Source organism: Carcharodon carcharias, chromosome 7 (genome assembly GCF_017639515.1).
Source record: "Carcharodon carcharias isolate sCarCar2 chromosome 7, sCarCar2.pri, whole genome shotgun sequence".
Lineage (NCBI taxonomy): Eukaryota > Metazoa > Chordata > Chondrichthyes > Lamniformes > Lamnidae > Carcharodon > Carcharodon carcharias.
In genome coordinates this window covers 1,135,614-1,150,670 of record NC_054473.1, presented here as the reverse complement: position 1 = coordinate 1,150,670, position 15,057 = coordinate 1,135,614, and the positions used below count along the sequence as shown (strand labels likewise).

Here is a 15,057-nt window from a genome sequence, read left to right as displayed (position 1 = left end):
TCAGAGGAGGTTTACTAGACTAATACCAGGAATGGGCAGGTTGCCTTATTGGCAGGTTGGACTGATTAGGCTCGTATCCACTGGAATTTAGAAGAATAAGAGGTGACTTAATTGAAACCTTTTAAGATTATGATGGATCTTGACAAGGTGGATATGTAGAGGATGTTTCCTCTTGTGGGAGAATCTAGAACTAGGGGTCACTTTAAAAGCTCATTTAAGACAGAGATGAAGAGAAATTTTTTGAGTGTCTTTGGAACTCTCTTTCCTCAAAAGGCTGTGGAAGCAGGCTCTTTGAATATTTTTAAGGCAGAGCGAGATAGATCCTTGATAAACTAGGGGTTGTAAGGTTATCAGAGTAGGTGGAAATGTGGAGTTGAAGCTACAGTCAGATTATCCATGATCTTATTAAATGGCAGAGCAGGCTCGCGGGCCCAAGCAGCCTACTCCTCCTAACTTGTATGTTTCTCTGTTCCGTTCACTGTCTTTGACTCACGCATGAAGAGGTACCAGAGGGAGATTAGCACCCCTGGCACCCATAGGCCAATGAGAATGAGCACCTGCAGGAGAAAAGAAGGTAATTGGAAGTAGGAAACCTCTGGCAGTTCTGGGCTGTGCCCTGAGGCTGCTTCTGATCAGTGGCTGCAGCATTCCGAGCCCAGTGCACAGTGTGTATACACGCCTGGCTCACTGACTCCTGCTTACAGCAAACTCCACAGGGGAGGGATGTGCAGCTGCCCATGGGTCCTTCAGTCACATCAAGAGAATGTTTGGTGTCTCATTCAGCACATTTTTCATTCACTTTAGGCCCCAAAGCAAAAGGCACCAAGAGCGACAACAGAGAACAAAGATGAATCAACATACAATGGTGAGTTGCAAACTGTGTTTCAGCATTCAATCACCTTTATACGTTTCACTTCAGAGTTACAGATCTCTGTGGGGTGATGAGGCTGGTGTAGAAAGCAATTTGAAACTCTGCCCACAGCCTGGTGTAACTGCTAGCTGTGTTATTCTAACTCCCAGCACAAACTGCTCTGGCCATAGAAGAGCTTCCATTGTGTTATATTTCTCATTTTTTTGTTACTGAGTGGCCTGATCTGTACATCTTTTAATTTACTGGACAAATCTATCAAAATGAAGTAATTTCTAACAGTAAGCAATGAGGGCTGTCTGTAGTGTTCACCAGAGTTTCCAGTTCAGCAGTAACCTCTTCATTTCAGTAATGTTTATTGAATATTGCATCATGATTACCCCATCACCTTTTTTGGGCCCACTTTCTGGTTCTATGCATCTCACATGTCCCCACGCTGCAGTCACTGAGCCACCACGTGTGGCTGCATCACAGTCACGGAATTTCCAGCTAACTTGTTGGATGTGAAACCTTTGGGATGCCTCTGCGACACAATAAGGTGCAGTTTATATCGTTGCTCAGACAATGTTTTGTATAGAAGAACGAATGCTCCATTAGCTGCATGTGGTTTTCGATTGATTGAGATGATGAGTCTTAGTGGAAAGTTGAGAACTGCTGTTAGAATGCTGAGGAAGCAAGACACATCATAAAGAGAGGAAGAGATGCACTGATATAATTACAAGTCAGTGTTAGCTCGTTAACTGCCTCTTTCCAAACGGGGCTTTAATTTGACCAAAGTTAGGTCATTTCATTTTAGTTCATGGGTGAAAAGTTTCAACACTGACCTTCCCTCCTTACAGTAAACATTCCCCCATTCTTCGTCCCTTTCAGTTAGTGACATTATTCAGTTGAATCCATTGCCTCCTTTACCCCACCCTGAGGCTATCCCAGATAGTAATCATCAGCATTTATAGAGAACTTGTAACATTGAGTGTCATCCTGAGATGCCTCACTGAGGTATAATCAGACACAGGTAAGATAAATGCACATGTAGTTGGAGGTAATATATTAGCACGGATAGAGGATGAGTTAACGGACAGGGAGCAGAGAGTGGGCATAAAAGGGATATTTTCAAGACAAGTAGTAAATAATGAAGTACCACGAGGATCAGTGCTGGGCGTCAGATATTTACATTTCATATTCGTGACTCAGATGAAGGGACCATAGAACCATAGAACACTACAGCACTGAAAAACAGGCCATTCAGCCCTTCTAGTCTGTGCCGAAGTATTATTCCACTAGTCCCATTGGCCTGCACCCAGTCCATAACAGAGAATAATGTACAATATCTAAGTTTGCTGATGATCCAAAGCTGGAAAGGTAAACTGTGGGGAGGATACTGAGAGGCTACAAAGAGATATAGACAGGGTAAGTGAATAGGCAACAAGATGGCAGATGGAGCATATTGTAGGAAAGTGTAAAGCTATTCACTTCAGTTGATAGAGTAGAAAAGCTGAATATTTTTTAAAAGGTGAGAAACTTGTAAGTGTTGATGTTCAGAGAGACTTGGGTGTGCTTGTACAAGGAACGTAGGAAGTTAGCGTGCAGGTGCAACAACTAATTAGGAAGGCAAATATCATACTGGCCTTTATTGCAAAGGGATTAGTGTGTGAGAATAAAGAAGTCTTGCTGGAGTTGTATAGGGTTTTCATGAGACCACACCTGGAGTCCTGTGTGCAGTTTTGGTCTCTGCATATGAGGAGGCGATGGCGTAGTGGTATTGTCGCTGGACTAGTAATCCAGAGACCCAGGGGACCCAGGTTTGAATCCCGCCACGCAGATGGTGAAATTTGAATTCAATAAAAAACCTGGAATTAAAGGTCTGATGATGACCATGAACCATTGTCGATTGTTGTAAAAGCCCATCTGGTTCACCAATGTCCTTTAGGGAAAGAAATCTGTCATCCTTACCTGGCCTACATGTGATTCCAGACCCACAGCAATATTGCAAACCGCTACAAAGTCACAAAAAATGAATGAAACCCGATGGACCACCCAGCATCAACCTAGGCATCAGAAACGACAATGGCAATCTCAGCCCTGTTAACCCTGCAGAGTCCCCCTTACTAACGTCTGGGGGCTAGTGCCAAAATTGGGAGAGCTGTCTGACAGACTAGTCAAGCAACAGCCTGACAGTCATCCTCATACTTTACAGATAATGTCCTTGGGTGTGTCCTGTCCCACCGGCAGGACAGACCCAGCAGAGGTGGAGGCACAGTGGTATACTGTCAGGAGGGAATTGCCCTGGGAGTCCTCAACATCGACTCTGGACCCCATGAAGTCTCATGGCATCAGGTCAAACATGGGCAAGGAAACCTCCTGATGATTACCATGTACTGTCCTCCCTCAGCTGATGAATCAGTGCTCCTCCATGTCGAGCAACACTTGGAGGAAGCACTGAGGGTGGCAAGGGTGCAGAATGTAATCTGGGTGGGGACTTCAATGTCCATCACCAAGAGTGGCTCGGTCGCACCACTACTGACCGAGCTGGCTGAGTCCTAAATGACACAGCTGCTAGACTGGGTCTGCGGCAGGTGGTGAGGGAACCAACAAGAGGGAAAAACATACATGACCTCATCCTCACCAACCTGTCTGTCACAGATGCATCTGTCTATGAGAGTATCGGTAGGAGTGTGGAGATGAAGTCTCGCCTTCACATTGAGGATAACCTCCATCGTGTTATGTGGCACTACCACCGTGCTAAATGGAATAGACAAGACTAAACAGGGCTCCTTACATGCAGAACAGCAAAAGCAGCAATACATAGACAGGGCTAAGCGATCCCACAACCAATGGTTCAGATCTCAGCTCTGCAGTCCTGCCACATCCAGTCGTGAATGGTGGTGGACAATTAAACAACTCACTGGAGGAGGAGGCTCCACAAATATTCCCATCCTCAATGATGGAGGAGCCCAGCACGTCAGTGCAGAAGATAAAGCTGAAGCATTTGCAACAATCTTCAGCCAGATATGTTGAGTTGATGATCCATCTCGGCCTCCTTCGGAGGTCCCCAGCATCACACATGCCAGCCTTCAGCCAGTTCGATTCACTCCACGTGATATCAAGAAACAGCTGAAGGCACTGGAGACTGCAAAGGCCATGGTCCCTGACAATATTCCGGCAATAGTACTGAAGACTTGTGTGCCAGAACTTGCTGTGCCCCTAGCCAAGCTGTTCCAGTACAGCTACAACACTGGCATCTACCCGGCTATGTGGAAAATTGCCCAGGTATATCCTGTACACAAAAAGGACAAATCCAACCCGGCTGGCTCGTTGAAAGAGCTGTCGTGCTTAGTCCCATGAACCTGTTTTATGTCCTCAATCCTTCAATCCTATAAGTTCCTCATCCTCAAGAACCTGCCCAATTCTCTCAAAATCATTTATGGAAGCAGCTTGTACCACCAGTTCGGGTAGCGCGCCCCCCGATCTCGACAACACGGAGTGAAAACATTTCTCCTCATCTCCCTTCTAAGTTTTTTTCCCACTGATTTTGAATCCATGAACTCCGATTATTGACCCGCTCCCGAGGGAATAATTTTTCCTTATTTACTCAGTCAAAACCCCTCATTATTTTGTAAATCTCCATTATGTCACTTCTTAACATCTTGGTTCCAAGAGGAGAGTCCTAACTTTATCAGTCTCTTCTCATAACTGAAGTCCCTCATTTCTGGTAACATCCTGGTAAACCTCCTCTGGACACTTAAGACCTTTACATCTTTGCTGAAGTAAGCTGTCCAGAATAGTCCACAGTATTCCAGCAGAGGCCTAAGCAGTATTTTATAAAGTTCTAATGTTGTGACCAGGAAGGGAGGAGTGCGCAGTGTATCTAGCCCCACTGTTCCTCAGGTCACACCATTAGTTTAGAAGCTTGATTCACTCACCAAAATGGCCAATTGTTTACCTTTGCTGCTGTTACTCAGAATAAAAGACTTTTAACCAGGCTTCTTTCAATAAACAGCAAACTTATTAGTTTATTATAAAACCAGTCCTGTGAGATAAAGCTAATCAGTGGAATATGAAATTATACTAATTACTCTTTCGAGATACCCTAAGTTGCACAAGCACGCTGCATATTAAATAAAAATAGAGGAATTCTGCCAAAGGTTAAAAGTCAGTGATTCAATGGAAAAGGTAAGATGGTGGAGTCCTTGAAATGGTGCCTGGGTTGGTGTCTCTGTACGGGTCGGTCAAACCATCGATGACTCTTTCACTGCTTTTCAGGTGGACTGGAGGAACAATCGCAGGTACTCAATTCCAGCATGTAGAGCAACTTAGAAGTAGCTTATATTCACTTTGGCTGTGGACTGGCTCTGGACTGCAAAAAGGCTGCTGTCGCCTTCTGAAGCAGTTGGCGGTAGTCCTCCCCAAAACCAAAACCAAAACCAACTTAAACACAGTTCCAGGCATGGTTGTCTTTTCCAGAGCCACAAAGTACCATGTGACCCCTTTTGTACACAGTTCATTGGGGTCAAGAGGTTTCCAGCTTCTTTACAGCTGCTTAATTACCTTTTCTTGTAAATGGATGTCTCTTCCAAGAAAAGCAACCAGAGTTTTTGCATTAACCCTTGAAGGAACGGTGTCTTTTAAAACACAGATTCTTCCAGAATGTTCTTAGTCCTTGATGATGAACTATTTTCTGTGATGAAACATAGAACATTTGAAACAAGAGCTGAAGTAGGCCATTCAGCCACTCAAGTTTGCTGTGCCATTCAACAAGATCATGGCTGATCTGTTTGTTTCGAATTCCACATTCCTATCTAGACCATAAGATGTAGGAGCCGAAGTAGGCCATTCAGCCCATCGAGTCTGCTGCGCCATTCAGTGAGATCATGGCTGACCTGATGATCCTCAACTCCATTTCCAGCCTTTTCCCCATAACCCTCGATTCCCTAACTGATTAAAAATCAGTGCCCTACCATCCATTCTTAATTAGCACATTCGTTTAGATAATATCACCAACTTTAACACCTATGTGTTCTTTTGTTCTGTTGTTGGTGACATCTTTTGATGATCTGCTTCTATCACTGCTTGTTTGTCCCTACAACCACACCAACCCCCTCCACTTCTCTCTCTCTCTCTCTCTCCCCCCACACACACACCTTAAACCAGCTTATATTTCAACTCTTTCTTGGACTCGAACTCAAGTTCTGTCGAAGGGTCATGAGGACTCGAAACGTCAACTCTTTTCTTCTCCGCCGATGCTGCCAGACCTGCTGAGTTTTTCCAGGTAATTCTGTTTTTGTTTTGATTAAAAATCTGTCTATCTCTGTCTTGAATATACTTAACGACCCAGCTTCTACAGCCCTCTGTGGTAAAAAATTCCACAGATTAACTACCCTCTGAGAGAAGAAATTCCTCCTCATCTCTGTCTTAAATGGGCGACCTCTTATTCTGGGATCATGCCCCTGAGTCTTAGACTCTCCCACAAGGGAAACAACCTCTCAGTATCTATCCTGTCAAACCCCCTATGAATCTGATATGTTTCAATAAGGTCACCTCTCAGTCTTCTAAACTCCAGTGAGTACAGGCCCAACCTACTCAACCTCTCCTCATAAGAAAATCCTGGGATCCACCTCGTGAACCTTCTCTGGACTGCCTCCAATGCCAGAATATTTTTCCTTAAATAAGGGGACCAAAATTGTTCACAGTATTCTAGGTGTGATCTAACTAGTGCCTTGTATAGTTTAGCAAGGCTACCCTATTTTTATACTCCAATTCCTTTGAAATAAAGGCCAACATTCTATTTGCCTTCCTTATTACCTGCTGAACTTGTAAGCTAGCTTTTTGTGATTAATGCTCGAGCGCTCCCAAATCCCTTGTGCAGCTTTCTGCAGTCTTTCTCTATTTAAATAATTCAGCTCCTCTATACTTCCTGCCAAAGTGCATAATCTCACATTTTCCCACATTATATTCCATCTGCCAAGTTTTTGCCCACTCATTTAACCTGCCTATATCCCTCTGTAGACTCTGTGTCATCCAAGTCATTAATATATATTGTAAAGCACTGATCCCTGTGGCACTCCAACTAGTTGCAGGTTGCCTTCCTGAAAGTGCCCCCCTTATCCCAACTCTATCTTCTATTAGCCAATTTTCTGTCCATGGGCTCTTATTAAGTAGCCTTATGTGTAGTACCTTATCGAGCACCTTTTGGAAATCCAAATATATTACATTTACTGGAAACCCTTTATTTATCCTGCTTGTTACCTCCTCAAAGAATTGCAATAAATTTGTCAGGCATGATTTCTCCTTCATGAAGTGATGCTGAGTCTGCTTGATTTTATTATGTATTTCTAAATGCTCTGCCATTATATCCTTTATAATAGACTCTAATAATTTCCCAATGATGGATGTTGAGCTAACTGGCCTATAGTGACCTGTTTTTGGTCTTCCTCTCTTTTTGTATAACATTGGCAGTTTTCCAATCTTCTGGGACTCTTCCAGAATCTAAGGATCTTGGAAGATTACTACCAGTGCATCCATTATCTCTGTAACTACTTCCTTGAATATCCTGGGTGCAACCCATCAGGTCCAGGGGACTTATCGGCCTTTAGCCCCATTAGTTTCCCCAGTACTTTTTCTCTAGTGATAGTTATTGTATTTATTTGCTCCCCTGCTTTTTGCCCCTTGATTATTTAGTATTTTTGGAATGCTGTTAGTGTCTTCTACCATGAAGACTGATGCAAAGTACTTATTCAACTCCTCTGCCATTTCCTGGTTCCCCATTATTATTTCCCCAGCCTCATTGTCTAAGGGGCCCATCCTCACTTTAGTCTCTCTTCCTTTTTATATATTTAAAGAAGCTTTTACTGTCCGTTTTTATATTACTTGCTAGCTTACCCTTAAAGTTTATTAGTCATCTTTTGTTTTTTAAAACTTTCCCAATCCTCTGGCTCACCACTAATCTTTGCCCCATTGTATGTTTTTTCTTTCAATTTCATACTGTCCTTAACCTCCATGGTTGGTTTATCCCCTTCCTAGAATCCTCCTTCCTCACTGGAATATACCTTTGTTGTGAATCATGAATTATTTTCTTAAACATCTGTCATTGTTCATCAACAACCTTTTCTGCTAAACTCCTTTCCCAGCCCATTCCAGCCAACTCTGCCCTCATTCCATTGTAATTACCCTAATTTAAGTTCAGCACAGTTGTTTCCGACCCAAGTTTCTCTCTCAAACTGAATGCCAAATTCCACCATGTTATGGTCACTGTTTCCTAGGGCATCTTTTACTCTGAGGTCATTTATTAAACCTGCCTCATTACACATTGCCAGAACCAAAATAGCCTGATCTCTGGTTGGACCCACAACATATTGTTCCAGGAAACTGTCCGGAATGCACACAATGAATTCTTGCTCATGGCTACCTCTGCCAATTTGATTTTCCCAAACTACTTGAAGATTAAAGTCACCCATGATTAATGTACTGTATTTTTTACATACCCTCATTATCTCCTGATTTATTCTCTGTCTGACAGTATAGCTACTGTTAGGGGGTCTATAGACTACTCCCATCATTGTCACCTTCCCCCTTATTTTTTCTTACGTCCACCCATATGGATCTACATCTTCCAATCCAAGATCATTTCTTGCTATCACACTTATTCCATCTCGTACTAATAAAGCTACCCCACCACCCTTTCCTACCTGCTTGCCCTTTCAAAAAGTCACATACCCCTGAACATTTAGTTCCCAGCTTTGATCTCCTTGTAACCATGTCTCCATAATGTTAATAAGATTATACCCATTAACCTCTATTTGTGCCGTTAATTCATTTATTTTGTTCTGAATTCTATGTGCATTTAAGTAAAGAGCCATTAATTTTGCCTTTTTACCATTTTTTTCTCCCTTTGACCCTATTTGCTGATTTTTATGTTTGTACTCTGTCCCTTGCTGTCATACTCTAGGTATCATTAGCTAAGTAGCTGCCCTGCCAGGGCTGCCGTGTTCTTTTGCTTTGTAAGCCTACATACCCCCTCTCCAGAACCCTCCCTTGCTCTATTTAGCATAAAGCCTTCTCTGCAGCCCTAGTTATTTGATTCGCCAGGCTATCTACCCCGATAACCTTAGATTCTTGTTGAGGAAGAGAATCAATCTCTGCCTTAAAGATATTCAATGACCTGCTTCCACTGCCTTCTGAGACAGAGTTCCAGAGTTTCACAGCCCTCAGAGTCCTCACTCTTCTGTGTAACAGGAGGGTTTAGCATTGCTGAGGTTCACAGTGTTGCTGTGATGTGGTTAGTGACAGTGGAACTGTCAGGTTCCAACTGGCTGATTGCAGCTACTGTGTAAACTGCAGCCTAAGCTGTGGCTACACTTCCGTATGTGTCATAAAAGCTGCTCTTTTATTGTGCCTTAATTTCTCTTCAGCTCAGTGGCAGGTGTAGAGGCATAATTGGAAGAAGCTGCTTTGAAGTATTTTATCACTGTTTATTAGTGAGAATTTGTTGCTGAGTTTTTAAACTGTATCAGTATCCTGGGCTTCCTGTTGAACTAAAGCTCTACTCAGGATACTTACACTGAACTTGATCCCTTCCCAGTGCTGCTTCAACATGAGAATCAAACAAGGGCACTGCAATCAAACACTCCAAGGCAGACCGAACAATGGTTAGGAACAGAGTAAAGCTCCCTCTACACAGTCCCCATCAAACACTCCCAGAACAGGTACAGCATGGGGTTAGATACAGAGTAAAGCTCCCTCTACACTGTCCCCATCAAACACTCCCAGAACAGGTACAGCATGGGGTTAGATACAGAGTAAAGCTCCCTCTACACTGTCCCCATCAAACACTCCCAGGACAGGTACAGCACGGGGTTAGATACAGAGAAAAGCTCCCTCTACACTGTCCCCATCAAACACTCCCAGGACACTGTGACTAAAGGAACAGGGCAGTGACTGGATACTCAAAACCTGTCCACTATCTGAAACACACAAGTCAGGAGTGTGATGGAATATTTCCTACCTGGCTGAATGCAGCTCCAACACTCCTATGGAAGTTTGACGCTATCCAGGACAAAACAATCTGTTTGATTGGCAGCCCTCCCATTGATCTTTAAAACTCACCCCCTTCGTTGTTACTGCAAAATGACTGTAGTTCATACAATTACAAGGTGCACTGCTGCACTCAGCAAGGTCACTTCAACAGCACCTCTCAAACTCGTGAACTCCTCCATCTAGGAGGTCAAAAGCAGCAATGTCATGGGAAAGTCATCACTTCCAAGTCTCACGCCATCCTGATTCAGGTATATATAACCATCCTTTCTGGTTACTGGATCAAAAATCCTAGAATTCTCTGCCCAACACCAGATTCTCAGGGCAACCAGGGGTAACCAATATCCCAAGAACAAACTTTTTTAAAAAAGTTAATGTTTCAGCTGGAGGCTTCATTATAATTAACCTGCACCTGAAATTTTAACCTGACTACCCTTTCACAAACTGACAAGGTTGTGTTCTCAGTTCTGATTTCTAGCCTGCGTCAGTTGTGTCTTTGTTCTTGCTTGTCCCTCCTTAGTTTTCAGGTTTTTCTATATGGGGATATCTTACCTCTGGAAAAACTTTGTCACCTATTTGAAGGAAATCAGAAATGTGCTTTTACTTGTAAAATGTAAGTGAAATAAGGTTCTTGGCAATCAACAAATATGGAAATGCTTCAACTTATGGAACCGGTGCAGTGTCAGTGATCTAAGGTAATTAAATAAGGGTAGATAGCGAGATTATTTAATGAGGGAGTACAGAATGGGGATGGGGTGCAACCTTAAAATTAGACTAAGCTGTTCAGGGGTGATGATGTCAGGAAGCACCTCTTCACACAAATGGTGCTGGAAGTCTGGGACTCTCTTCCCCCAAAAGACTGTTGAGCTAGGAGTCAATTGACAATTTCAAGCTAAGACTGATGGATTTTTATTGGGTATGGATATTAAATGTTGTAGGACCAAGCCATGATCTAATTGATTGGTAGAACAGGCTCGAGGGACTGATTGGCCTTCTCCTAGTCCTATATAAGTAACATTATGACAAGCTAAACTGGCCTGAAATATAAAGATTTGTTTTTCCTCTTCCGTTGTCTGCAGGTGAGGCGAAGGTGGAGTCAGCATCTTTCATGGAACAGCTGCATGGAGAGGCAATGAAGTTTCATAAGCCTGGTGAGTGGTGGTGCCTGTTATGTTCCAGAAAACCAGGTGGTGAAGGATAGAACTGGAACTTATCCTTACACACTTTTAGGAGCTTTTATTTATACATGTTACATAATGCACCTTTTAATCCAACAGCCACAGTTTCAGTCTGTCCCTATTTCGAGAAACACAGGTGAATCCCCCGTTAGTTCCTTTCACCTGTATACAATTAACAGATTCGTCTCTCTCTCTCTTTCAATAAAAAATTAACTTTATATGTACAACCAAAATTTCAAAATAAATTAAATCAAAGATTTCCATATTCTGTACAAAGCATTGCGAGATGCTCCTCCTCTTAGACCCTTAACAATTTGTAAATGCATTTCCTTTTGTAAAACAGTTAAGATTTGCATCCACTCATTTAATTTTAGAGGTTTTATTTCTCTCCAGCATTTGTTTCAAGCCAGCAAAGTCAATCCGTCATTTGTTCTCACACTTTTCTAGAGTGTGCATTATCCTGCAAGGAACAATTACCTACGTAACATTCACTTATGTAACACATGACCATAATATGATAGAGTTTTACATTATGCTCGAAAGTGAGGTAGTTCAGTCTGAAGTCAGGTTGTTAAATATAAACAAAGGAAATTATGAAGACATGAAGGACAAATTGGCTGAGGTAGATTGGGAAAATGCATTAATATGTATGACCATACATATGCAACGGACAGTCTTTCAAGAATTATTACATAGTTTACAGCAATCATACATTCCTTTAAGGCACAAAAACCCAAAGAGAAAAGTCAGTCAACCGTAGCTAACAATGGGAGTTAAAGGATTGTATAAGATTAAAATAAAAGGCCTATAAAGTTAGCAGAAATAGCACTGAACCTGAGGATTGGGAAGATTTTAGAATACAGCAAGGAGGACCAAGAAACTGATAAAGAAAGGGAGAATAGAATATGAATGTAAACTAGCAAAAACAAATTGTAAAAGTTCCTGTAGGGATGTAAAAAGGAAATGTTTGGTTAAAACAAATGTGGGTCCATTACAGGCTGGGTCCGGAGAACTTATAATGGGGAATAGAGAAACAGCAGAGAAGCTAAATGATTACTTTGTGTCTGTCTTCACTGAGGAGGATACAGAAATCTCCCAGAAGTAGAGATCCAAGGGACTAGGGAAAATGAGGAATTGAAGGAAATTAGTATTAGTAAGAAGGGTGTATTAGAGAAATTAATGGGACTGATGGTTGATAAATCTCCAGGATCTGATGATCTACATCCCAAAGTGTTGAAAGAGGTGGCTATGGAGATATTGGATGCATTGGTGATCATCTTCCAAAATTCCATAGATTCTGGAATGGTTCCTGCAGATTGGAAGATAGCAAATGTCACTCCATTATTTAAGAAGGGAGGGAGAGAGAAAGCAGGGAACTACAGACCTGTTAGCCTTACATCAGTATTAGGGAAAATGCCAGAATCTATTATAAAGGATGTGACAAATGGACACTTGGATAATAATGATTTGATTGGGCAGAATCAACATGGATTAATGAATGGGAAATCATGTTTGAGGAATCTGTTGGAGTTTTTTGAGGCTGTTACTAACAGAATTGATAAAAGGAAGTTGGTGAATGTGGTATACTTGGATTTTCAGAAGGCTTTTGATGCCTCCCCCATCGGAGGTTGGTCAGCAAAATTAAAGCACATGGGATAGGAGGTAATATACTGGCATGGATTAAGGATTGGCCAACAGGCAGAAAACAGAGTAGGAATAAAGGGGTCATTCTCACATTGACAGGCTGTGACTAGTGAGGTGCTGCAGGAATCAGTACTTTTGCTCCAGCTGTTCACAATATATATCAATGATTTGAATGTGGGCACCAAATGTAATATTTTCAGGTTCACGGATGATACACAGCTAGGTGGGAATATATGTTGTGGGGAAGATGCAAAGTGGCTTCAAGAAGATTTGAACAGAATTAGTGAGTGGGCAAGAACATGGCAAATGGAAAAATGTGAGGTTATCCACTTTGGTAGGAGGAACAGATGTGCAGAATATTTCTTAAATGGTGAGAGATTAGAAAGTGTCGATGAACAAAGGGACCTGGGTGTCCTCATCAATAAGTCTCTGAAAGCTAACATGCAGGTGCAGCAGGTTATTAGGAAGGCTAATGGTATGTTAGTCTTTATTACAAGGGGATTTGAGTACAGGAGTAGTGAAGTCTTGCTTCAATTGTATAGAACCTTGGTTACACCATATCTGGAGTATTGTGTGTGGTTTTGGTCCCCTTACCTCAGGAAGTTTATTATTGCCATAGTGAGAGTGCAGTGAAAGTTCACCAGACTGGTTCCCGGGATGGTGGGACTGTCATATGAATCGAGATTGGAGAAACTAGACCTTTATCCTCTAGAGTTTCGAAGAATGAGAGGTAATTTAATTGAAATCATAAAACACTTAGAGACAGATGGGGCAGATGCAGGTAAGATGTTTTCCCTAGTTGGGAAGCCTAGAACCAGGGGACACAATTTCAAAATAAGGGGGGAGCCACTTATAAGTGAGGTGAGAAGAATTTTTTTTTTACTCAGAGGGTTGTGAATCTTTGGAATTCTCTACCCCAGGAGGTTATGGAAGCTCAGTCATTGAGTATGTTTAAAGCAGAGATTGACAGATTTCTAAATGCCAGTGAAATAAAGGGATATGTGGATAGTGTGGGGGAAAAGGCATTAAAGTAGATGGTCAGCCATGATCATATAGAATGGCGGAGCAGGCTCGATGGACTGAATGACCTCCTCCTGCACCTATGTTCCTATTCAATAGGCATACAATCTATAGTACACCCCCTGTGTAGAATCTCAGTTAAAATATTTGGTAAAAAGAGTCCCATATCCACTGCCTCTTCAAAGCCAGTGTTTCAGCAGCCTGAAGAAGTCATACAGACTCGAAACACTAACTCTGTTTATCTCTCCACAGATACTGTTAGACCTGCTCAGTTTTTTCCAGCATTTTCTGTTTTTGTTTCAGATTTCCAATATCCTCAATATTTTGCTTTTATTTCAGCAGCCAAAATATGTTTAACAGCCCTTTTTATTTTCTTAGCTTCCCAAGCTAACGGGGAGACATTTTCTCTTCTCACCCTTCAAAAATATACCAGCTGCACTCAAATACCCATCAGGAGCATTAGCATCACTAAAAATAACTTTGTCGTCTTTGGGTCACTGAAGCGTAGGAACTTAACTATGTGTTTATCAAGATTTAATTTTCCTAATGTGCTTTTTGCCCTTAAAACATTCTCTATTTCTATAAGAGCACAAATGAATTCCCAGTAAATACCTAGTACCTGCATACAATAAGGCACAATTAATAAACAGCTAACAGTGCCCAAACTGTGGCTTGGCATTGTGTAGTATCTCACTAGCAGCGAAACAACATGGAGTTCCTCGCACAGCGACATTAGGTCTATCTGCATTCGCAATGGGGATTTCGCATCAGTTTTTCATGCTGCTTTCCAATGAAGAATGAATAAATATTGTGTCTGAAACGGGAAGAGGCAGAGCAAGGCCAGTGAATTCCGGGGTGCATCAGATAATGAACATTTATCTCCTTGGTATTCTCATCTTCCTTTCTATGTGGGGGAGGGATGTGTATGATGGTGGTGGGGGAGCAATGTTGCAGGTCTTAAAGCAATAGGAGTAGGCAGCAGGCAATGCTTTGGTTTGTCACCCAGGTGGTTGCTGTTCAATGTGTTCACAAACCATTCACTGTCCTCGCCACATACTCACTCTCGGCAGTACAAGTCACTGCATAGTTATCAGGCACATGACACTGTCTAATATTTTATTGTCCTCTCATACACAATTGATACAGGGCTATGGGGAGAGAGTGGAGGAATGGTGATATAGTTCTAAGCCAGGATGGTTTGTGGCTTGGAGGGTAACTTGTAGATGGTGGTGTTCCCATACGTCTGCTACCCTTGTCATTCTAGGTGGTAGAGGTCATGAGTTTGGAAAGTGCTGTTGAAGGAGCCTTGGTGAGTTGCTG

The 15,057-nt window shown here is 42.2% G+C and overlaps 1 protein-coding gene across 2 annotated transcripts in view; it reads left to right on the top strand.

Annotated features, from left to right (window-relative positions):
• Positions 1-15,057, top strand: part of qars1 (glutaminyl-tRNA synthetase 1) — a 96,261-nt gene that overhangs the window by 24,842 nt on the left and 56,362 nt on the right. For both annotated transcript variants that reach the window (XM_041192016.1, XM_041192017.1), the window contains 2 exons: positions 805-865; positions 10,975-11,046. In XM_041192016.1, coding sequence (XP_041047950.1) covers positions 805-865; positions 10,975-11,046 — 133 coding nt within the window. The remainder of the gene's footprint in view (positions 1-804; positions 866-10,974; positions 11,047-15,057) is intronic.